Source organism: Sciurus vulgaris (genome assembly GCF_902686455.1).
Source record: "Sciurus vulgaris genome assembly, chromosome: 2".
Taxonomy (NCBI): Eukaryota; Metazoa; Chordata; class Mammalia; order Rodentia; family Sciuridae; genus Sciurus; species Sciurus vulgaris.
In genome coordinates this window covers 91335168-91360088 of record NC_136462.1, presented here as the reverse complement: position 1 = coordinate 91360088, position 24921 = coordinate 91335168, and the positions used below count along the sequence as shown (strand labels likewise).

General features: G+C 39.9%; 2 protein-coding genes across 2 annotated transcripts in view; both read left to right on the top strand.

Moving 5' to 3' along the window:
- EHD4 (EH domain containing 4) overlaps window positions 1-24921 on the top strand; it is a 93154-nt gene continuing 68233 nt past the window's right edge. The window contains exon 1 of the mRNA XM_079128782.1: window positions 1-359. Coding sequence (XP_078984908.1) covers window positions 124-359 — 236 coding nt within the window. The 5' untranslated portion in view covers window positions 1-123. The remainder of the gene's footprint in view (window positions 360-24921) is intronic.
- Window positions 11693-12716, top strand: LOC306653225 (diphthamide biosynthesis protein 3-like). Its single transcript, XM_079126169.1, has one exon. The coding sequence runs from the start codon at window positions 11760-11762 to the stop codon at window positions 12006-12008; it is 249 nt and encodes an 82-aa protein (XP_078982295.1). The 5' UTR covers window positions 11693-11759; the 3' UTR covers window positions 12009-12716.

Below are 24921 nucleotides of genomic sequence, written 5' to 3'. Positions count from 1 at the left end.
TGTGGCGGTGAGAGGCGGGATCAGGCTCGGGCGGCGGCGAGTGCGGCTGTGGCTGCTCTGTGCGAGTAGAGAAGGGTCTAACCCGGAGCAGGGTCCGAGCGTGGAACGTGGACGAGCTACAGGATGTTCAGTTGGATGGGGCGGCAAGCCGGCGCGCGCGAGCGCTCGGGCGGCACGGACGCCGTGCAGACCGTGACTGGAGGCCTGCGCTCACTCTACCTGCGCAAGGTGCTGCCCCTGGAGGAGGCATACCGCTTCCACGAGTTCCACTCGCCTGCGCTGGAGGACGCAGACTTCGAGAACAAGCCCATGATCCTGCTGGTGGGCCAGTACAGCACTGGGAAGACCACCTTCATCAGGTAACCCTCCCCGCCCGCGCCAGACCCCTTCCCCCACCACCTGGGCGGGTCCTCCCCACGCGTGCGTGTGGTCGCCAGCCTCCCACCGCGGTCGGGCAACCTGTGGTGCCTCCTCCCCCTTCAGTATCGGTCTGACCTCAGTACCCTCGGAGCACTGTGCTCTCGGCCCCGCCCCCGGGCGAGGCCGCAGAAGTCCGGACTGACTCCCCCCAGCGGGCTGGGTCCCGGGAACCTGCCCACTGCGGGCTCGAGTCCATCTTCCTTGCTATTGAAAAGGCGTTTCTCGGGCCGGCTGTATTCTGTCACCCTTGCCTGGGGGCCCAGGGAAGGGAAGGAGAGCGACGATATAGTAAGCATCTTTTTGATAAGGGAGTGATGCCCAGGGCTAGAAATGGAGCCAGAGATGTGGGGTTCAGAATGGGCTGTGGAGTCAGAGTCGGAGAGCTAAGTTCCTAGCACAGTGCCTGGCTCATAGCTTTAGGGAATGAATGAATGAATGAATGAATGAATGAATGAATGAATGAATGAATGAATGAATGAATGAATACAACACAACAATAGAAGGTATTGCCTAAGCCCCTGTCCCCTGAAGTCCTTACATGTTCCTCCACCAGAGTCCAGCCTTCGTTCAGCTTTTGCACAGCCTCTTTACCCGACGATAGGAAGTTAGCTGTGTGTGGCAGCCGCGTCAGCCGGTGGAACTAAGCGGGAGTGTCAAGTTACTATTTGTTAGTTTCGGGCTCGGGATATAGCTCAGTATTAGTTTCCATTTCTTAGGTGGATCATTCCCTTCCCTCTCACCCTTGACAACTGAAAATATTTGTCCTGCTTACCGTATCTCCGGAAGCTATTGCTGTGCTTGCTCTGTGGTTCAAATCATGTAGTGTCCTCTGAGTGACTTGAGAAATAATTTACATTGAAACTGATTGATTTTAAAATGTTTTATTTCTAAAGCAACCAGCATATTAAAACTTCCCTTTTTTGTTAAGAATTGTTTTTCTGGGTCAAACCCCATATCAATTGAAACAAAGTGACCGATCATTTGAGCTTTGGGTCCAGGGTTTTGGAAATTGTAACACTCTCTTCATCATTTGATGATCAACAGGTGTTTAGAAAACTGGGTCTATATTTGGACACATGCCATTTCTGTTAAGTAGTGACCTCTTTTTCTCCACTCCAGTGACCTAAATAGTTCCTACAAATAGAGTAGTTGTCACTATAGGAAATATGTTAAATCTAGGCCTGCAAATACACGGTGAATGAATTCACAAAGCAAATACACAGTATACTGGAATAAATTCTAAACAATAAATTGAATATGAAGGAAGACTGAAGACAATAATGTTAAAATTGCTTTATTTGGTGCTTATTAGTAAAGTGAAAATAGTATTAAATATGTGACCCCACTCAGAAATGAACTATCAATGTATTACAGAAACTGGCTCTTCCAAAGATGGCAAACAAATGGTACATTTGAGGTGTTAATAATACCAGTTTAAAAGTGCTGGGATAATAAAGTATTACAACCAAGTGGTACAAGAGTGGGAGGGTGATTTTTTTTTTTTTTTTTGAGCATACATGAATAAGACCATAACATTGGTATAATTTAGTGGTGGCATGTTCACAGCGCCCTAGGCACTTCTTCCTGTTTGTCTGCTATTGTGCCTGTGTGTAATTAGGGTGTCCTGACCTGGAGGCAATGTAGCCCTCTCTCTGCTCCCAAAGCCTGATTAATAAGCAGACCGGACATAGAACACAACTCAATTCATGGGAACCTGGATCAATTTTCCCCCCCCAAATTACTATTTCATTGTATTTTCATAAGAGTTTCATTATCTGGGGGAAGCTTTGTGGAATGGCTAAGCATAGTTTTAAGAAGGGTTCTAGGATTTGACTCCTAGCAACCACATCCAAATTGGCTATTTCTCAGCAGGCACTGGAGCCCTGTGCAGTCCTTAGTTGAGGGAAGAATCACATGAAAAGAAACCAGTGTTCGTGAAATCTTCCCTGCGCTAAGTGGCTGTGTCCTTAGGCAATGGACGTAAGGTGAACTGTGAGGTTCAGAAAATCAGTGTGAATAGGAAGCTTGGTGAGGCCACGGGATACATGAATTTGATTGCACAGTAGGGGACTAGAGATGTATCTTTAGGGTGGAGCACTTGACTAGCATGCACAAGGACCTGGGTTCAATCTCCAGCACTGTAAAAATAAAGTTGCATGTAATTTCCAAGTACACTGGGAGGATGTGATTAGTTCCTAGGAGGAAAGCTCCAAACAAAAGGACAACCATCCTGGAGACTTGGGCACTTGAATGGTGAACAGGGTGCTGACTATCCTGGATCCTGCCTCAGTTAGATCCTGGTTAGTGGCCTGGATGTTTGCTTCTAGCAATTGAAAACTAAAAGCTCATACTTGGCTGTGGAGGCACCTATTTACAGGTCATAGATTCTTATTCGCTTAGCATCCTCACAACCTAAGAAGCAATTGATAACACAGGATCTGTACTGCCATGGGAGGAAACTTCTCAATATAGAGCCATTGAACAAAGCCTTTGATGTGCATTCCACACCTTTACTGAAACCTTACTGTCACCTCCTGCCTCATGACTGGGAGGAACTAGGAACCCCACTAATATAAGATGGGCCAGCACAATCATCAAGGACATTCATCAGGAGTGAGGCAATTAAGTGTGTGCCTTTTTTGTGATGAAAAGGTATCCTAGATAGGATGCATGAAGAGCCTGGGATGTCAAGAAAATATGCTCAATTCTGCACGGATGGTCACCAGGAGAGGCCCACGTGCCATGAAGAGGATGAATAAAAACAGCAGGTTGGTGGACCCTCCTACCAATTACACCACTGGCTCAAAAGGAGGCTTCAGATGTGGTGGAGGTATCTGTCAGTTTCTTTGGGGTAGAGGCAGAGAAGCTGATAGCCCTGTTGTCTCTCTGTTTTATTTCTCAGAAGATAGGATGCCTGATAGGAACTGTTGACTGGTCTACCTTCAACCAGCAAAGAAAAATTAGCCAAAGAAGAAGAGATGGGCACTGGGGAAAGTGACCATGTCATCTTAGACTCTGCAGTAACAACAAGGAAGCATGGATATTGATCCCAGTCAGGCTTGTGCTAAAAACTTGAGAAAAACAAATTTCAGATTCTTTTAGAAAACCCCTGGGCCCAGGGGTGAAAAAAGCTGTTTTCATTGAAAGGATGTGAAGCCCATCTGAAATTCTTACTGCACATTGCAACTTATGACACTTAAGACCTCTACTTTCTCTCTTCCTTCTATACCTTCCCCCCACCCCCCAGAAAAGTTATTCTAATCAGGAAAAAAGAAAGAAGTCACTCAAGACTTTAAAAGGGCAGGGAAAATGAAACTAGAAAAGAAGCCAGGTATGGTGGTACATGCCTATAATCCTAGTGACTCAGGAGGCAGTGGCAGAAAGATCCCAAGTTCAAGGACAACCTCGGCAACTTAGTAAGACCCTGTCTCAAAAGTAAATTATAAAATAAAAAAGGACTGGGGGTGTAGCTCAGTGGGAAAGCATCCCTGGGTTCAAACTCCAGTACCAAAAAAAAAAAAAAAAAAAAAAAAAAAAAAAGAAAGAAAAAGAAAAGAAATTAGGCAAGAAACAAAGGTATTCGATTGGACAAAAAAGTAAAATTATTTAGAGATGATATAATTTTGTATATAGAAAAATCCTAAATAACATACTAAAAACTATCAGAAAAAAAGTTTTGGGCTGGGAAAATAGCTCAGCTGGTAGAGTCCTTGCCTCGCAAGCACAAGGCCCTGAGTTAGATCCCCAGTACCGCAAAAAAAAAAAAAAGCTTTGCAGGGTTGCAGGATACAAGATTAATATACAAAATTTTAATTACATTTCTATACATTAGCAATGAATAATCCCAAAGGGAAATGAAAACTGACAGTCTGATTCTGTAATTCTTATGTACCCGGGATAGCCAAAACAGTAAAACAGTCTTGATAAAACAGAGTTTGGACGACTCACATTTTCTGATTCAAAACTTACTGTATAGCCACATAAACAATACAGTGTTATAAGTACCTCGAGCTAACCAATTGTGTCACTGGAGTTTTGGAGGAACTTTGGATTGTGCAGAGGGAAATGAGGGAAGGGGAGGGGGCAGGAGGGAAGGAAAGATAGTAGAATGAGACAGACATCATTACCCTATGTACATGTATGATTACACGGATTGTGTAACTCTACATCATGTACAACCAGAGAAATGGAAAGTTGTACCCCATTTGTGTAATGAATCAAAATGTAGTCTGTAAAAATAAAAATAAATGAAACTTAAAAATTAAAAAAAAAAATACCGTGTGATACTGGCAGAAGGATAGATGTGTAGACCAATGGTATAGAATTGAGGGTCCAAGACCAAACCTTCACGTTTATGGTCGATTGATTTTTGACAAGTGTGCCAAGACAATTCAGTGGGGAAAAGAACAGTCAAATGGTGGTTGGACAATTGAATATCCAACTTACAGAAGGAATGAAGAAAAACTGTTATTGGGCTTCTTTATAAAGTGTGAAAGTGTTCTGAAATTGGATTGTGTATTGGTTGTACAACTTTGCAGGGTTTTTGTTTTATTTTGTTTTGTTACAGTGCTGGGGATAGAACCCAGGGCCTTATCCATGCTAGGCAAGTGTTCTACCTTTGAGCTAAATCCCCAGCCCAAGACTACACCATTTTAAGAGTAAATTTTTGATATATGAATTGTATTTCAATAAACATAAGAAATGATTCAATCATCACTAAGTGGCCTCTAATTTATTTAAATTCCATAATTCTGTAATTAATGCCAGTCAAGTAATTTCTACACCTATGTGCAATAATTTAAAAAAGAAAAACGGATGCCAAAAAGAAAACAAAGTGGAAATAAACTAAAGGAACACTAGGGCAAAAAAACTAAAGAGTAAACATGAGAGAGGAAGAACAAGTAGCCACCATGTAATCCCTCTATGGTTTTCCCCTTGTGTTTCTCAGTGTACAAACACCTTCATTATTCAAAGCAGTCAGGTTGGTAAACTCAAGGTATGATCAATACTTTCTTATACAAATGCTTGATAACATAGCTGTGTTTTAAAACTTTATTATCACTTAAATATAGGGTTTAATAGGGAAAAGGGGACAGGGGCTCACATGCAAGGTAGAAACAAGGTTTTTGGACAGTAAAAAGGGTCAAAAACTGGAGTGGGCTAAGAGTACAAAAGTGCCTGGGACAGTCAAGAAGACTTGAGGTATGATTAGAAGAAGGCAAAAAAATCAGGAAGTGATAGGCCCACCTCTTGGCGTTCTTGCTGCAACTTTAGCAGAAAGAAGAACCTCTCTGCTATTATTTTGCTTCCTTCTTTTCTCTTAAAGAAAATATTCTATTGAACATTATTATGACCCCACCCTGTTTGAGAAGGGATTAAAACCCAAAGGAGATCTGGGTGCGCTAGTTCACACCTATAAGCCCAGCTACTGGAGAAGCTAAGGCAGGAGGATCCAAATTTGAGGCCTGCCTGGGCAATTTAGCAAGACCTTATCTCAAATTAAAACAAAACAAAATAAAAAGGGCTGAGGATATAACTCAATGGTACAGCACTTGCCTACTATGTGGGAGGTCCTGGGGTTCAATCCCCAGTACCACCCCCCCCCAAAAAAAAAAAACCTAGGAAGAGCAACCCTGATACCCGCACCCCACAGCCCAGGGCCTGCCACAGGCAAGGTTCAGCAAAGATCTGGGAAGACTGTGTAGAAAGAACTTGCAGTTGTGCAGAAAGAACTGTTAGGTGAATTTGAAGAGATGATGAAGAATATTCAAAGTATTAGAAAAATGGAAGCAGTAAAATGTCTTAAGTTTCCAAAAAACAGAGGGAATGGATTCTGAGTAGGAAAAAAGCCCTAATTTTTTCCCTTGACAAGCCTGTAGACTGAATAAACAGAAGGGAAGTGAAGGCATCCATTAGGAGGCAGCCAGGTGGCATCCATTTATTAAAAACAAACAAAAAATCCATTAAAGAAACACTGAAGCCCTGATTTGGTGGTTCTCAGCCTTATGCAGATGAAAATTATAGTCTTCTTTGACAACCATGCCCTCTTCAGATCTCTCTGGAATGTTGAGATATTTAATTTTTATAAAATAATAGATTATATTTGCAGCGTACAATATAAGATCACACCTACAGGTCCTGGTGTTCATTTATTCAAATAATATTTATTTTAGGGGTTCGCACAGCTATCACAAAACTCAGATTCATGGGTAATGTGGAAAAGAATCAAGTCACTGTTGCTCTTAGTGATAAGGGCCATGACACTAGAAGCACAGTCTGGTCTGGGGCTTGGGTAGGACACATCATTCAGGCTTAGGGGTTGGAAAAGGCCTCCTTAAGGATGCAGCCTAAAGCTGAACCCTGAGGAATGATCCAGAAATAGTTGCCCAAAATGGGAAAGGGAAGGTGGGGGAGTGTCAACAATGAAGCCCAAGTTTCTGGGGTGACTAGGTGTGGTTGAGCCATTCACTGAGATTGGGACCCAGGAAGAGGAAGGATGGGCATAATTATATATTTAGATTCAAGCCTGTTGTTTAAGTGAACACTGATGTGGAGATGTCTTTGAGGGCTTATGTGGGCATTTGGAGGTCAGTGGGATGTCTAGGCTGTTGTATGGATTTGGGAGCATCAGTATTTGGGAGCCAGTGTCTGGACTAGAAGTCCTACGAGTATAAGGAACATGAGCATTTGAAAGTGAGAGGAGGAGGAACTTGTGGAAACCCCTGGGGGGGGAAGTCACCAGAGGGGTGGAATAATACCAGGGGAGGACAGTGGTTTTACCATTGGACTTTTTGGGATGCAAGTGACAGAAATCCAACTGGAATTGGCTGAAGTAAAGAGAGGAAAAAAAATTCATGAGACTGATCAGACCAGGATGTGCCACCATCAAGATTCCCTGTCATTTCCCTTGTCTGTATTGGCTCTTTCTCAGGCAAACTCCCCTCGTGGGGTGTACAGGTGACCATCTTCAGTTCCAGACTCATGTTCCACAGCTTAGCAGCCCCAGTGGGAAGAAGGAACCTTTTCCCAACAGTTTCAGAGAAAGTCTCAGATTGGAGTCTCACTGGTTCCAATATGGCCATAGGCCCATCCCTGCACTAATCCCTAGAGCAGGGCACCGAGTGGCTGGAGTAGGATGAGCAGCCTCCAAACCACATGGTTGAGGCATGAGGGAAGGCAGCTTCTCAAAAAGCTTTTCCCAAAATAGAGGTTGGTGCAAGTCAAGCAAAACAGCAAATGACCCCACAAAACCACCGAACGGGAGACTGGTGGTCAGATGCTTCTGGGAAAAGGTTTGAAACAGAACCAGCAGATTAGCCATCAGGAGCCAGGGAGACCTTGGCAAGAGCCATGTCTGTAAGTGGTGGTGATGGAAGCCAGATGGTGGCGGGTTGAGGAATGAGTGGGAGGTGAGGCGTCAAATATAGAAAATCCTCAGCAACTGGCACTGGAAGGGAGGAACCATGCCCTGGTCATAGGCATTATGTGGATTTGATTAAAGATGAGCACGACCTCAGAGTTAAAAGTGGATGGAAGGTGGGGAGGGGAGGCACAGAGAGAGCACCCATAAGCAGCTAGTGTTCAAGAACTAAGGAGACAGGCCTCTGAGCAGAGATTCTGAGGCGGGCCGGGAAGGCTGCAGGGCAGGTGGGGTGCTGTATTGGCCACAGTAGTCAACACAGCCAGACTTGCAGGTGACCTGCTTGTCAACTTGCTACATTATCTGCTTGCAAGTAGCAGCAATCAGGAGAAATGGGGGACAGGGGTTAATTATAAAATTCTCTTCCTTATCTCCCATCTAGAAACTTCCTTCTAAAATGCATTTCAATATACTTTTCAAACCTCAGGAAATTATGAATGAGAATGTTGGAAGTTCCTGGGTCTGACTGAAGACCAAATCACCTGTAGACCTTTAAAAACAAAGATTAGAGAGTCCATTCTCAGACCTCCTAAGTCAGAATCTCTGTGAGGCAGGCTGAGAGTGATTCTTATACAGCCTCCTCCAGGAAAGCTTTGAGAACCATTGATACCTGAAGGTTCAGTTAATGGAACAATGACAGATGGACCATCAGTCCTGAATAAGGTTAGCCTTAACCCAGAAGAGGGAGGCTGACTTTGGTGAACTTTCCACCTGTTCATATTTTTAGCAAAGACTTATATGAAGACATAGAAGTCATGCTCACAAAACTGTATATTAAATGATGAATACAGTCCAGTACAGTGATTTTTTTCACTTAATATATGAACATTTTCTTATGTCATTAGTCTTCAAAAATAACTTCAACGATTACATCATATTCTATAGTACAAATGTAGCATTTGTTTTGAACTTTATGCAATTATACATAATGTTGCAGTGAACATTTTTGATCATAAATCTTTATTTATAGTTTTTTCTTAGAATAGTCTGAGCATAAATTACTGCATCAAAAAGATACTTTTCCTAAATGTATTTACTTATATTTATTTATACCTAAATATTCTTTTTCAGAAAAGTTATTTCAAATTAAACTCCCATTGGAAATATGAGTATCACTATTTCACCAAATTGTTAGTAAAACTAAAAATTATTTTAACATAATTTGCTTTCTTTATTTTTGTGGTTGAACTTATAAAATATATAGTCATCATCTGTATTTCTTTGTGAATTGTCTGTGAACTTTGCCCAACTTTCATTTCTTTTCATTCATCTTTTCAATGTAGATGTGATGAATATTTTTCACAATAACAGATATTAATCCTTTTCCATGGTTATTATAAGTATTTTTCTGGAAGTTTGCCTTTTAACTTTTTTTTTTTTTTTTTTTTTTTAACCAGGAATTGAACCCCAGGGCACTTAACCACCCAGCCACATCCCCACTGAGCCACATCCCCCGTTCTTTTTTGTATTTTGTTTAGAGACAGGGTCTCACTGAGTTGCTTAGGGCTTCACTAAGTTGCTGAGACTAGCTTCGAACTTGAGATCCTCCTGCCTCGGCCTCCTGAGCTGCTGGGATTATAGCTATGCATCACTGTGCCCAACTGCCTTTTAACTTTTTGTGATAATTTTTTATATGTAGGTATACTTAAAATTTATGACCAAATATATATGGGTTTTTGTTTGTTTGTTTGTCTTTTCAAAGAACCAACTCTTTGCCAGGTGCAGTGGCACATACCTGTACTACAAGCAGTTCAGGAGGCTGAGGCAGAAGGATCATGAGTTCAAAGCCAGCCTCAGCAAAAGCAAGGTGCTGAGCAACTCAGTGAAACCCTGGCTCTAAACAAAATAAGAAATAGGGCTGGGGATGTGGCTCAGTGGTCCAGTGCCCCTGAGTTCAATCCCTGTACCCATCCCCCCAAAAAGAACCACCTCTTCATGTCATTGATCCTTTGTATTCCTTTTTTTATTCTCTTTCAATGATTTCAGTTCTGATACTGTTTCCTTCCTTCTGCTAGTTTTGGAATTGGTTTGTTCTTATTTTTCAAGGATGTTGAAATGTATCATTAGGTTGTTTATTTGGGATTTTTCTGATTTTCTTATGTAGGCACTCATAGCTATGAACTTTCCTCTTGGAACCACCTTCATAGTGTTCTGGGTGTTCTGATATATTGTATCATTATTCTCAGAATTCTAAGAATTTTTAAATTTCTCCCCTGATTTTTTTTCTGTTACCCATCCATTGTTCAAAAGTATATTGTTCAATCTCCATGTGTTTATTTAGTTTCTATAGATTTTTTTGGTGTTGATATCTAATTTCATTCCATTATCTAATTAATTATTCCATTAATTTCATTTCATTTCATCAGATAAGATGCAAGAAATATCAATTTTTTTTGTACTTGCTAAGAACTGCTTCATGGCCTAAAATGTCATCTATTTTGGAGAAAGTTCCATGAGCAACTGAGAAGGAAGTGTATTAGGATATTGTTGGATAAACTGTTCTATAGATGTCTATTAAGTCTATTTGATATATAATATGTTTTAGGTCTGAAGAGTCTTTACTGAGTTTACCTATGGATGATCTGTTTATCATTGAGGGAGGTTTTTGAAATCACCCAGTATTATTGTACTGGGGTCTATCTGAGTTTTTAATTCAAGTAATATCTTTTTTATGTAATTAGGTGTATCAACATTTGAGGCATAAATATTTACTGCCATTAAATTTTTTTGTTGGACTGTTCTTTTTGTTGGATTATATCTTTTTGTTGGATTGTTCTGCTTGTTTTGGGGCTTCATTTGCATGGTATATCAAATTCCCTTTTACTTTCCTTATAGTCTGTCTTTGCCTACAAGGTAAGTCTCCTGCAAACAATAGTTGATTCTTTTCTTTTAATTCATTCTGCCAGTCTAGGTCTTTTAATTGGAGAGCTAAATCATTTACATTCAATATTATTATAGAGCAATTTTTATTAATTCCTGCCATTTTGATTTATTTCTAATGTATAATTTGGTCCTGTTTCTCATTTGCTTAGTTACTCTTAAAATGAGATTTGTCCATTTAGGTATTTTCTATAGTCCCAGTTTAGCAATGGGCTTTTAAAATTCTCTCCTGATGTTGAATGTTAGGCACTTTAATTATGTGTTGTGGAGAGGTGCATTTTTTATCTTGTCTGTTTGGGGTTCTGAATACCTCCTCTATCTGGATGTCGATCATTCTCAAGGTTTGGAAATTTTTCTGTTATTATTTCCTGCTGCTGGGACTAAAAGACCTGACCAGAACAATTTTAGAGAAGGAAAAGTTTATTTGGGGGCTCACAGTTTCAGAGGTCTCAGTCCATGGACAGCAGGCTCTATTCCTCGGGGCTCGAGGTGAGGCTGAAAATCATGGTGAAGTGTTTGGCAGGTGGAAGCAGCTCACTTGATGATCAGGGAGCAAAGAAAGAGAGTCCGCTCTCCAGACACAAACTATATACCCCATAGCCACACCCCTAGGAACCCCCCTCATTCAGCCACACCCTACTTGCCTTCAGTTACCACTCAATTAACCCCCATGAAGGGATTTATTTAATGATTGGATTGAGGCTTTTATAAGCCAATCATTTCTCCTCTAAACCTTCTTGCATTGTCTCACACATGAGCTTTGGAGGATACCTCACATCCAAACCATAACATTCTGCCCCCGATCCCCAAAAGTTCATGACCATCTCACAGTGCAAAGTACATTTAGTCCATCTCCAAGAGTCCCCATAGTCTCAAGAGTTTCAAGATTGCCCAAAAGTTCAAGTTCAAAGTGTCCTCTGAGACTCAGGGCAAGCTTGCATAGGGAGTTTCTATAAAAGTCAAAAGCTGGAGAAAGTTAGACCAACTAGAGGAGCTGTAGGACGGCCGGGGAGGCAGTGTTTTGCCGGCCCCGAGGACCATGGCGGTGTTTCACGGCGAGGTGGAGATCGAGGACTTCCAATATGACGAGGACTCCGAAACGTATTTCTACCCCTGCCCGTGTGGGGATAACTTTTCCATCACCAAGGAAGATTTGGAGAATGGGGAAGACGTGGCAACCTGTCCTAGCTGCTCTCTCATTATAAAAGTGATTTATGACAAAGATCAATTTATGTGTGGAGAAACAGTCCCAGCCCCTTCAACCAACAAAGAATTAGTAAAATGCTGAAGAAACCTTCAGGAATCCACATCCTGAACGGTTAAGAATGAGCCCAGATGGAAATATCAAATGCAGAGAAACTGATTTTTTTCAAGGGGACAGCTGTTTTGTGGATTGCCATTCTTTTTTCATGTGTATCTTTTCACCAACTGCTGAATTCATCTTCAAATAGAGAAGTGAGCCCCAGACATGTCATACCCGGATTTCATGTTTAGAACATTGAATTGGAAGCATTCTTAATTATCCACCTGAATTTAAAGGAAGATAATTTTAAATCAGTGCTTTCTTTCCCTTAGTTATCATGTTTATACCTTAAACCTAATTCTGTATCTGATAACAGCATCATCTACCTCAGTCATTAGGATTTCTTAGTTAAAATGAGATTATATTTTTAATTAGTTTCTAAGATGGTTAAAATTAGCCCTTTCTTTGAAATTTGAATCAGCTTTATTATTCTAACTTAAAGAAAATCCGTTGCTTCATCAGTACTGCACTTCGGATTCCCTCACCAAGCCAGTCTCTCCAGTCTTGCCATTATTAGAATGTTCATGTTCTGTTTAGCATGTCATTTGTGTTACACTTCATGCACAGAGTTCTAGTAAGAGAAAAGATGGGCTACAGTTTCTCCATCACACAAGTTAGTGAATAAGGAAGAAAAGTCTAAAGTGAAAGAGTCAAAGAAGTGGCGATTCCTTATGTTCCTTAAAAATCATGACACGATTTAAAAAAAAAAAAAAAAAAAAAGGAAGCGAAGTTGTTAATGAGAGGAGTTAAACGGGCCAAGTTAGCAAATGAATGCTTTAATTATTTTACCAGATCAAAGCAAATATTTTTGTATTTGGAATTTTGTTTATTTTCTGATAAAGTTAATGAAATTGTAGTTCATAGAGGGGTTAAGGCCAAGTCTCTGTGACTGGTGCCAGTGCTTTTAGCCTATCACAGTATTGTGTCACTACTAAAAAATAAAGCATTTACAGTGGAGAATGAACTTGAAAATGGGAGGCCTGTTCTGAGTAAATACATCCATATGGACACATCTAATAAGCCTCTATAGCATGCAACCAAACCAAACATGCACTTCTACAGAGAAGTGTTGCCATGGAGAAGAGAAATATATGAAGATAGACTACTGGTCTTCCTTTGCTAGAGTGCTGAGAGTAGCAAGAAATTAGAATCATGAGAAAATTGGAAAATTTCCATTATAAACACAACTTTTCTGCATATATGAAAATGCACTGATAACTGGCAAGTTGTTTTGGGTGGCTCCTGTAATTAGAAAAGCATACTAGAGTATCAGTGTTCTACACTGATTGATAAATGAACTATACACTCCTTGGAAGTTTAAATTAAAATAAGTGGACTTTTTTTTTTTTAATCTTGCAGCAGCATGGCTATATGCAGGCATTAGGTTGAGACATAATAAATCAAAATTGTACGCTAGACGTAATTGGTACGTTATATGGTGCATTTGTGATACAGTGAGAAATCTCATTGACTCTTTGGAACACTGTCAGCCCAGAAATAATCCATACTCTTTGAAAACAAAGTGACTGCTCAGATGAACAGAGCAGGGTACAGGTTGATTCTGGTGGCAGCGACCTGCAAAGAGAAATGAACTGTCCCATGCTCATCATAGGTGGTGCTAACATAAACTTTCTCTCCTGCCGATGAACAGACAACCTTGATGTAGGTCTACTGTGAGCATAGAACAGGAAGAAAGTTGCCCAAGTTCAAACATCCCAGGAGAAAAGAAATATAAACAGCTTTCGCAGTCAGTGATTGTTGATACACTGCAATAATAGAATGATTTTGTTTTAAAGCAACTGTGTTAAGTTTGAGAAAGAACATACCAGGAATTAATCCTATAGTAAGCAGAAAGTAAAACCAAGGTTTTTCAGGTGTGACTGGAGTTCTGAGTGATGCTTGTGCCTTATTTAGCCCCACAGACATTTGTGGGGCACCTCTGTGAACTGATTTATGATTTAACCTAGTCTCTGCTTAGCTCTGGAGTCTGAGGCCAACCAGGCCAGTGGATCCCTCACCTGTGCAGGTATAGGAGATGGGGTCAGAAGGTTTTCAACTGTCAGTTCTCATTTCAGGTGTGGGAGCTTACTGGAATGGAATGGATAATTAAAACCTTTATAAACTTGAAACTGTCTGAATCATGAATTACAGGAAATGGGAACACCAGTTTTCATCAGTGACTTGATGTTACCACACTTCTGAGTTTGAAAATTTAGTTGGCTGTTTAAAGGATTCTGCATATATTTTATACATTCAGAGCATTTTTCTTAGATAGCACCAAACATTTTTTTTTTTTTTTTTTTTTTTTTTTTTTTCCAAACATTTTTTTAACTGTACATATTAATTTATTACCAGGATAAATTGTATTGGCATGCTAAATAAAATCTGATAATTTCAAAAAAAAAAAAAAAAGTCAAAAGCTATTTAAAACTATCCAATATATAATAATAAGCTATTTAAAACTACCCAATATATAATGATACAGAATAAACATTTCCATTCACAAAAATAGGGGTATATAAAGAAGGAATAAGACCAAATCAAGACTGAAATCCAGCAGGGCAAACATGTCCTGTAGCTCCATGTCCCATATCAAGAGTACATTGCATCAAGATGTTCTCTTCAAAGGGCTTGTGTAGCTCCACCCCTGTGGCCTTGTTGGTTGCAGCCCAAGTGACCTTTCTGTTGACTAGTCTCTGCTCGATTCCTGAAGCTTTCCTAAGACAACGTTCCATGTTAATGGCATTTCTTAATTTCAGGGGTGTCGACTGCAGCTTTGGCTTCCTCCTCACATTTCTTGATTTGCCCTTTCAGGGGCAGTCTGCAGGGACTCCGGACCTGTTGCTCTTTGTCTGGTCTCCCAGGCCTTCCATTGAAATCTTGGTGGAAGCCTCCATGACCCCCTAACTCCAGCATCCTGTATTCCTGCAGAACCGTTACTACATAGTTGATGCCATCATCTCAGGCAGCAGCCAAGCCTCCAGGGACCCTGGCTACAGTGGCCTCTGAGTGCCTGGGTAGTTGAGCATATTGAAAAGATTTCCTACACCCCCTTATGCAAGAAGGGTGCCCCACTGGTCTCTTCTGAAAATAATTTTTACTTTTACTCCCTTGAGCCTGAGGTGGGTGTGGTCTTGCCAGCTCCTGAGATGCCCTCAAGCCATCTTTCTTGAAATATGTTGGTCCAGGCCCTTCTAGCTTTTAGAGTCTGGGTTGAGAAGTCTGCTGCTATCTGTATTGGTCTCCCCCTATATGTAATCTGATGCTTTTCTCTCACGGCCTTCAAAATCCTATCTTTATTTTGAATGTTAGGCATTTTCATTATAATGTGCCTTGGTGTGGATCTGTTGTGATTCTGTGCATTTGGTGTTCTGTAAGCCTCTTGTATTTGATTTTCCATTTCATTCTTCAGGTTTGGGAAATTTTCTGATATTATTTCATTGAATAGGTTGTTCATTCCTTTGGTTTGTATCTCTGTGCCTTCCTCAATCCCAATAATTCTTAAATTTGGTCTTTTCATGATGTCTCATAGTTCTTGGAGATTCTGTTCATGATTTCTTACCATCTTCTCTGTTTGGGTGACTTTATTTTCAAGATTAAATATTTCGTCTTCATTGTCTGAGGTTCTGTCCTCCAAGTGGTCTAGTCTGTGGGTGATGCTTTCCATTGAGTTTTTTATTTGGTTTATTGTCTCCTTCATTTCAAGGATTTCCATTTGGTTTTTTTTGAGAATCTCTATCTCTTTTTTGAAATGATTTTTGCTTCCTGCAGGTGCTCTTTCAGCTTATTGGTATTATCATTCATTGCCTGCATTTGCTCTCTTACCTCATCCTTTGCTTCGCGAATCATCTTAATCATGTATAATCTGAAGTCCTTTTCTGACATTTCTTCTAACATACTGTCATTGGATTCTATTACTATAGAATCTAGATTTGTTTGGATCATTTTCTTCCCTTGTTTTTTCATGTTTTTCATGTATCTTCCCCTCTAGCGCTGCAGATCTGGGGTATTGCAGATTTCCCCCTATAGGCTTACAGTGATCCTATAGGTGTCCAAAACCCTTTCTTTAAGGGGAGATCAATATTAGCAGTATCCAAATCAGACACTATGCAATCCTAGACCAAATAGCCCCTATGGGGACAATAACATCATGTAAATAAGGGAGAAAGTGACTCTGAGGGTACAGGTAAACAGAAGGAAAAGAAAGCAAGAAACATAAAGAAATAAAAAATATTTTTTTTTAAAAAGGAGAAAAAAGAAAATCTACTGTATAACAGTCATAGACTAATGAAACCTCCTGATGTATGAGAGGTACCTGACAATGAGCTTCAAGCCTCCAGCAGGCGTCGCAGGATGAGATTTGCCCCACCCGAAGATCGGAGCTACGGCTTCCAGGATTATCCAAGATGGCTGCTCTGGCTTCCAAATGTGTTGGCAAATGGGAAGCTGCAGCTCAGGGGTGGATGTGGTCAGCTGGAGGGCCTGGATGCAGTTGGTCCGGCAGTGGTCCTGGAGGTCGGGTGTGTTTGGTGTGGTTGTGGGATCTAGGAGGCCGGGTGCAATCAGTTGGTCTGTGTTCCCAGTAATAGGGCACAGTCAGTTGGTCTGGGGGTCCTGGCGGCAGGGAGCAATCAGTTGATGTAAGGGCCCCAGAGGCAGGGAGTGATCGGTCGGGCTGAGGGATCCTGGAGACGGGACTCAGTCAGTCCGGCCAGGGGTCCTACAGGGCCTGGCTGTTGTCTCAAAATGGCGGCAGCCACGTGTAATCAAACCTGCAGGCACTGTAACAGTGAAACTTCCAGCAGCAGCAGGCAGCTGGTTCTCCACTGGCGGTCTGCGGTCAATCTGCTGGCAGCTGTCGGATGATCGGGAGGTGAACCTTGAGCGTTGGGTAATGGATAGGGAAGCCATCTTTCTTATTGTCTCTGGGCAGTCTTTAGGATTTCTTTAGTGGTAATTGTATCTTTAACAACTGCAACTTCCTTAGCCCCAGTTTTACCTCCCACCTTTCAAGTGCAAGTTTTTCAAATCTTGCTGCTCTGCTTTCTGCTCCTTATTATCACAGTAAACTTGGCTAAAAGCCACCAGCAATATCCATGCCACTACCTGAATGCTCAGCTATCTAGAAATTTCCTCTGCCAGGTTAAGAAGTCTGTTGCTTTTAAAATCAGCCTCACAGAAAGTTTCAGGACATGGGTAAAATGCAGATAACTTCTCAGCCATAACATAACACAGATGGCCTCTAGTCCAATTACTGATAGTGTCGTCCTTTTCCTCCAAACCCTCTCAAGCCCTGTCTTCACTGCTCATGGTCCTATTGACATTCTGATCTTCTAAGCTCCCACCAAAATTGGCTATTATGCTCAGCTTACAACAATTTAAAGCATTTCCAGCACTCACTGTTAAGCATCTCAAAATTCCTCCCATCAATTCCAAAAAAACTCAAAAAACTTCTGAACCACATGATCAGGTTAGTCACAGCAATGACCTCACTTCTTGATACCAATTTCTGTTTTAGTCAACTTTTTCACTGCTGTGACTAAAAGATCTGATCAGAACAATTTTAGGAGGAAACGTTTATATGGGGGCTCACAGTTTCAGAGGTCTCAATCCACAGACAGTAGGCTTCATTCCTCAGGGCTCAAGGTGAGACTGAACATCACGGCTGAGTGTGTGGCAGATGGAAATGGCTCACAAGATGATCAGGAAGCAGAGAGAGACTCTACTTGCCAGATACAAAATATATACCCCAAGGCCACACCCCTAGGGACCCACCTTCTCCAGCCAGTTACCACTCAGTTAATCCTTATCAGGGAATTAATTCAATGATTAAGGCTTTTATAATTAAGGCTTTTATAATCCAATCATTTCTTCTCTAACTTTCTTGCATTGTCTCATGCATGAGCTTTTGGGGGACCCTCTCAAGTTTTGGAAATTTTTCTGTTATTTCCCTGAAGAATAATTCATGCCATTAGCCTACATCTCACAGCCCTCTTCAATTCCAATGATTCTTAAATTTGATCTCTTAATGTTGTCCCAGATTTCTTGTATATTCTGATCATGGTTACTTATTTTCTTTAATACTGTCTGAATGTTCAAGGATGACAACCTTGTCTTCTAGCTCTGAGATTCTGTCTTCAGCATGGTCTATTCTATTAGAGAAGCTTTCAACAGAACATTTTATTTGATTTATTTTCTTTCATTTCCAAGATTTCTCTTAGTTTTTTTTAATGTCTTTATCTCATTATTGAATTTCTCATTCATATCCTATACTGACTTCCTTATTTCATTCAGTTGTTTTTCTGTGTTTTCTTGGAATTCGTTGATCATTTTTATAATTGTTCTTTTGAATTCTTTATCTGATATTCCATCCACTTCAGTATCTCTGAAGTCAATTGCTGGTGAATTATGAACCTTAGTGTGTATCATGTTACCTTGTTTTCATATTTTTTTATTCCTCTGCTGGGCTTTATTCATCTGTTGGGATGGATTTCTCTATCACTCTTATGTGTGGGTCTTTTTAGGACACAGCCTTCCCTTGCCAAAGTGTCCTAGTGTGATCTGGCCTGAGACCCCGTGTAGGTGTGACATCCACAGCCTTTGTGTTAATTTGCTGTTTTTATTGTAGAAGTGAATGTCCATGAGTGGTCCCTAGCCATTCCTACTTGGGGCCTGGTTCTAAGTTTGGAGGTTTTGTCTCTTCTGTTCTTTGTATTGAAGTATCACTGAAGTTCAAGTGCAGTTAATTTGTGTGTGGAGTAAGGTGCATTGTGTCTCTGCCGCGTTTAGTTCAGCAGCAGAATCTCTACCTTGTAAACTCGTAGTAGCACCTCACTAAGAAGCAGTACTCCCACTGCCTGAATCCTAAGCCATGGAGCACCTGGAAATGCAGTCTTCCTCTAATCGACTATCTTGAATCCTCTTCATTTGTAAATTCTCATACCAGCACCATACTGTCTCAAATAATATCACTTTTAAATACTTTTTAACAAATGGTAACTTCGGACCCTTCTCAGGTCATCATTTTCCAAATGCTGTCAACCATAATTATTTTCCAAATGCTATCAATCATCATTTTTTTCTTATCCTTTGAGAAGAACTTTAAAATTACTTTGTTAGGTACTTTAAAAAAATCCTATTGGGATCCATGTGCATTGGAACTGCATTGTATCTCTAAATTATATTTTTCATAATTGCTCTTCCCAAACATGACTTCAGCACTACTTTGAAAGAATGATTTACTTCTGCAGATTCTACATAGTTCTTATTAATGTTGTCCTTAGGAATTTTATACTCAGCTACTCTTCTGAAAATATTTTTTTCCCTTGTATTCTTTGGCTGAGTGTATAAGGCAGCTACAGAGTTTTGCAATTTTAGTCTATATCTGGTCATTTGACTCTGAAAGTTATTTGGACACCTTTTTAGTAAATTCTCCTAGGTCTTATAGGTATCTGCTGTATTAGTTACATTCATGATTACTTTGTTTCCTCTTATAATTCATATTTTATCATACTGGGAAGTGGACATACCAAATTTCTCTGGTTAGCTTTGTTATTTCACCTTAAGATAGCCTGTTAGATGTTGATTTAATATTTTATAAATTAATCATATTAAGAAATTATCTGTCTCCTTAGTTTACAAAAGGATTTTATTTAAATTCTCTTATTTGAAAAAATAGAATGAATAATGAGTTTTGCTAAATGCCATTTTACCTTTTCCTTTCACCTTTATTCTGTAGAACACAGTCATGGGAGATTTTAATAAGTGTTCAGAGGGAAGAAAAGAATTCCATAGTCAAGTAATTTTGGAAAATGCTGTGATTTATAAGCCCTTCCACCATGAAGACTTGTGGATACTACGGATCAGAATTTACAACCAAAAGTCTGTTGTTAGATTCATAAATTACAAGGTATAACATCAGAGATGATGAATATTCATTGTGTGAGCAAATGAAAGACTGGGGTAACACAGGACTCCAGGAAATTGATTTGATTTTAACAGACTTCCTCTCCCTTTCTTCACATGCCTGAAAGTCATCAAGGAGGGGTATAGGTAGTGGCAGCAGGTTAGATAGCAGAGTACTCCATGTACTTCCCGCTCTGCATAGTGTGAATGCCATTCAAAGCTGGGGGTAAAATGGATGTGAGACTGCACCCAACAAATTGTAATTTTTTAGTTTAACAGGCTAATGTCCATTCCCTGAGTAGGCACAGCAGTTTCAAAGACAAGTTTCAAAGACCAGCAAATAATCGTAGAGATAATATGTCAATGATTTAACTAAATGAAAATAAAACACACTTAAGGAAGACACAGAATTTTAAATGAAAATTTTAAAAAAATAGAAATGAAGATCTAACTTAAGAAGATTAAAATTTTAAAGTATGTATTTGTTCACTGATATTTATCTCAGCCTTATTTATAATAGCAAAAAAGGAAAGCTATTCATTTTTAATGCTGAGATTGAACCCAGGGCTTCACACATACTAAACACGTACTCTCACACATACTAAGCACATACTCTACAACTAAGTTACAACATTACACTCAAGAAATGAAATGGTTAAATGCCTAACAGGAAATGGCAAACTAATTTAATACATGCTTACCTCATGTTTCCACAGTTTTGTTTTGTTTTGTTTTTGTTTTTGTTTTGCAATCCTGGGAATCAAACTCAGGGCCTTATGTGTACCAGACAAGTATATTACCACTGAGCCACACTGTCAGCCTTTCTTATTTTATTTTGAGACATGGTCTCACTAAGTGAGACTGGCCTTAATTTGCCATCCTCTTAAGTCACTGGGATTACAGGCATGCACCACCACAGTCAGCTTCAAATTTTCAATGCTATGGGGAAATATTAATGTTGAAAAACTAATACACTTTAATAAATAAAACTAATAAACACTTTATGATTACAATTTTATAAAGAAAATAATCCTGTTCACAGAAAATGACTGGAAAATATATCAAAATGTAAAAGTAGTCATTACCTTGAACTGATGTGGTCTCATGAAAGCTACTAAGCTTGTCCTCAGCAGTTTTCTTCTCTATAAGCTAAGGGTAAAATTATGTGCTCCAATGACAGGATGAGATGACAAGACGAATGTGTGCAATGTATCATAAAGCCTGCAGCACAGTTACAGAATAACATGCTGTTTGATGGTTTCTAGAAGTAGCAGTGATGGAGTTAGTACTAGTTTCCTAGAGAATATTTATGTGCCCTGGACCATTTGATAAGACTTTTCAGTAGTCAATGTTAGATTCTTCTCCCAGTTCTGCTGCTTGGTATTAAACACAAGGATGGATTAAATGATGAAAAGTGTTTTAAAAACATTTCCAAGTTTAGGACGAATTAGAGTGGAAGGACTAGCCCTTTCTTGTCAATCTCTCTCCTGGTGAAGAGTGAAGTAAGTAAATATTATCAATAAAAATAATGTGAAACTTCTCAACATTTATCATAAATATGTTTACGTTCAGTCCTAATTTAGAAATAAAGGAATAGCACTTCTCCACTGAGCTAGTTTTGCTTTCTTTTAATCTTCTTTTATATCTATATGGTTTAAAACCTTGGTAGTACTCAAAGGAATAAGGTGACTGTGGGTTAGTTTCATGCTCTTTTGAAAGATGTTTCAGGCATACCAATGAGTTGAGCCTAATGTACACAGATGCCTTTGTATATACAAACATGTTTCTTTAAATCTTGTTTATCATCACAGATCATTTCTCTAGATTTTGATTTGAGAATGTTAAAATAATGCTCAAACAATACCTCAAATATATATGCTATATTATTTTTTAGAGTAGATATTGAATACCTATTTTTAAATCTTCCATTTGTAATGATTCACAGAACATGTTCCTGTAAACACTGCCTTTGGAGGCTGACTCAGCCACTTAAGCTCTGATTTAGCACATGTAGTGACCTTACAGGACAAAAAGAAATCCTGCCTTCTAATAAAATACTTAACCTGTTTGAGCTTTAATTTCCTTATTTGTAAAATTGGGGTAAAAATAGTAAACTATTCATAAAGTAGTTTGGGATGCGATGTGACTATGTAAAGGCTTTAGCACAACCTGACAGGTGCAGTGGCACATGCCTATAATTCTAGCTACTCAGGAGGCTGAGGCAGGAGAAACAAGAATTTGATACTAGTCTCAACAATTTAACAAGAATTCTGTCTCTAAACAAAATTTTTTTTAAAATGGCTATTTATAGAGCTCAGTGGTAGAGTGCTTGCCTAGTATGCATTACATCCCAGGTTTGAGCCCCAGTACTACAAAAAAAAAAAAAAAAGAAAAGAAAGAAAGAAAGACTAGTACATACCAAGTCCTCAAATATTAGGGACATGTATTACAAAAAATCATAATATTTCTCTCCCAGGGTAGACAAAGTTCACAGTTGGAATTTTGGGCTATCATTGAATAATATCACTAAAGTGTTATTGAATAATATCACTTTTTTTTTTTTTTTTTTTTTTTTTTGAGACAAGTTCACTAAGTTGCTTGTCATCTCCTGTCTCAACCTCACAAGTAGCTGAGGTTACAGGCGTGCAACAACCATACCTGGTAAAAATGTGTGCTTCTAAATGAGTATGTTCATTGCTTGGAAGGCATTTATAGAATTCCGTTAGCTTTTTTCCCTTTTATTTGTCTTTCAGCATTCATTAAAGATTAATCATTTCCAATTTAAAACTACATGGGAATGGCACTTGGCTAAAATAATGTTGCTCTTATGGTGGTGTTGTTTTTTGTTTGTTTTATTTTGTTTTAGTCATTCTTAGACCCACCTTCGAGAAAATGGTGCTTGGGGATGTTTAGAAACTTTTCTTTGTCCTGAGAGTTTTTCCTTCCCTTTGTCTCAAATGACATTCTTTCTATGAAGTTTAAGGAATTTTCTCCAGCCTTAGCAATTAAAGAAAAGACATCATCCACATCTATCCTTACATCAAAGTAGTTCCTCAAATGTAGCATTGGCAGCTTGTATGCTCAGGAGCCACTTGGATGAGGCTGGATGGGGGACCTTGTTGGACAAGGACAAGGAGAAGTCAGGTCTCCTGTCCACCCTGCCCCTTTGGCCCAGCTGCTTGGAATCCAAATGTCTGTACCTTTTTATGTTGATGGCTTGGCTTGAGAACCTCGGAGTAATCACCGCTTGAGTTGGCAGGCCTCCCTGAGAACACAGGAAAGGGGAGCAAGGTGGGCCCAAGAACGAGAATCAAGCCTCTAACCTACAGAATGCCTGCAGAGTGGGCTGCTCGGCTTGGAATCATGGTGGATTATTTTCTGTAGTTTTCCTGTGGCCTCTTGTTCCTTTGAACTCTTGTTATTATGGGTAACACCATAGAATCCCTGGGACTCCTAGTGTGGGGAAAGCCCCTGAGGGGTCTATAAAAGGGTTTAATACAGTGGATCAGCCTGGTCCACATGACTGCAAGGCTAATCCTCTAGGGTTCATCATACTTCAGGGTCTCCCTTCCCTTCCAGGTTGCTGTTTTTGAACTTCATCACTTCAGTGTCACTTTTTCCATTTCATTATCTTGGTTGTTCTTAGTTCCCTTGCTGCATTGACATGTGCCTGCCTGCCCAGCAATGTGACATGTCTGCATGTCAGTGGAACTTCAGGGCAGTCAGCTTAGATTATATTAACTTGTGTATCTGATAGGTCCCACTGAGGGTGCAGTGAGCTGGGGTTCTAGGAGGGTTTCAAGGTCATGGGGCTAAGCCTAACATAAGAGCAAAAGTCTTGGACCAGAAGGGATGGGCTCCAGGTCCTGGGGCCACTGAATCTGACCAGCAGCAAGTCACTTGCCTGCACATTATAATCCACAGTCTCTTCCCCTGTAAAGACAAGGGGTTAGATTAAATGATTCCAAAGACTTTGAGGTTTAAAGTTCTGAATCTATAGTCTGTGCCCTGCAGGAAGTGACAATCCATGGGAAAAGAGAAAATAGGCCTACAACTTACCACCATAGTAGGTGTCAGGCCACAAGCTCACAAGGGCTCCCCAATGTAAATGCTTGTTACAGTCAAATACTCCTTACACTGCAGATTCCTTTGCAGTAAGGTCATACTAACTGCTCTCCACCAATGTAGTTAAGGATGTATATTTCATAAGACCCTCACTGGCATTGAGTATTATAGTTTTTTTTTTAAGATTTTGTTAATATTCTATGTCCTTAATTGGTATTACTTTGGTAATGAAATTGAACATTGAATTTCGATTTCTTATTACCTGTGGGAGAAAGTATCACTAAACAAATTAATAACCTAAGCAAGCATTATAGTGCAGTAATTCTTCCTAGTTCTAGTTCTTCCTCTGCATCTGGGACCCAGAGACTGAATAATTACCAAGGTCACAGTTGAGGGGGCACTTTGTACTTCACATTGTTTCATATTTGCAGCTTGCTTTAAAAATAAGTTGACATTAAAGTTGTCTGGCAGGCTTGCTACTTAGGAAACTCCAGCTTCTATTATAGCAAAACTTGAAAGTAGGAAACACCTGCTCTTCTTTAAATAATTTTATAATTGAAGTTTTTCCCTGAAACCCCTGTTATTCCAAAATTAGTAGAATTTGCTGTGCTTTTATATAAATGAAATTTCAGCAGATAATTCAGGAACTTCTCAGCAATGATCATCAACATAAACACACTTTACACATGAGTTGTCCAATCGGGGACCCACTACCTAACTATACCATCCACATGCCCTCTCACTTCTACCCAAGGCCCATTTTTCCCTCCTTGGCCTGGAACCTGAAGGACCTTCCTCCTGCCCATGTCTGGGGAAAGTGCAGAGGAGGGGCCCTATGGCAGCAAGCCACTCAGGGTGGAACTCAACCCTGAGTCTTTATTCTAGAAGCTAATGGTGCACCTCTTGTCTGGTTCATCTGTTTTACTGT

Excerpts from the sequence above, each read along its gene's own strand:
- LOC306653225 (XM_079126169.1), top strand. The coding sequence starts at position 11,760 with ATGGCGGTGTTTCACGGCGAGGTGGAGATCGAGGACTTCCAATATGAC.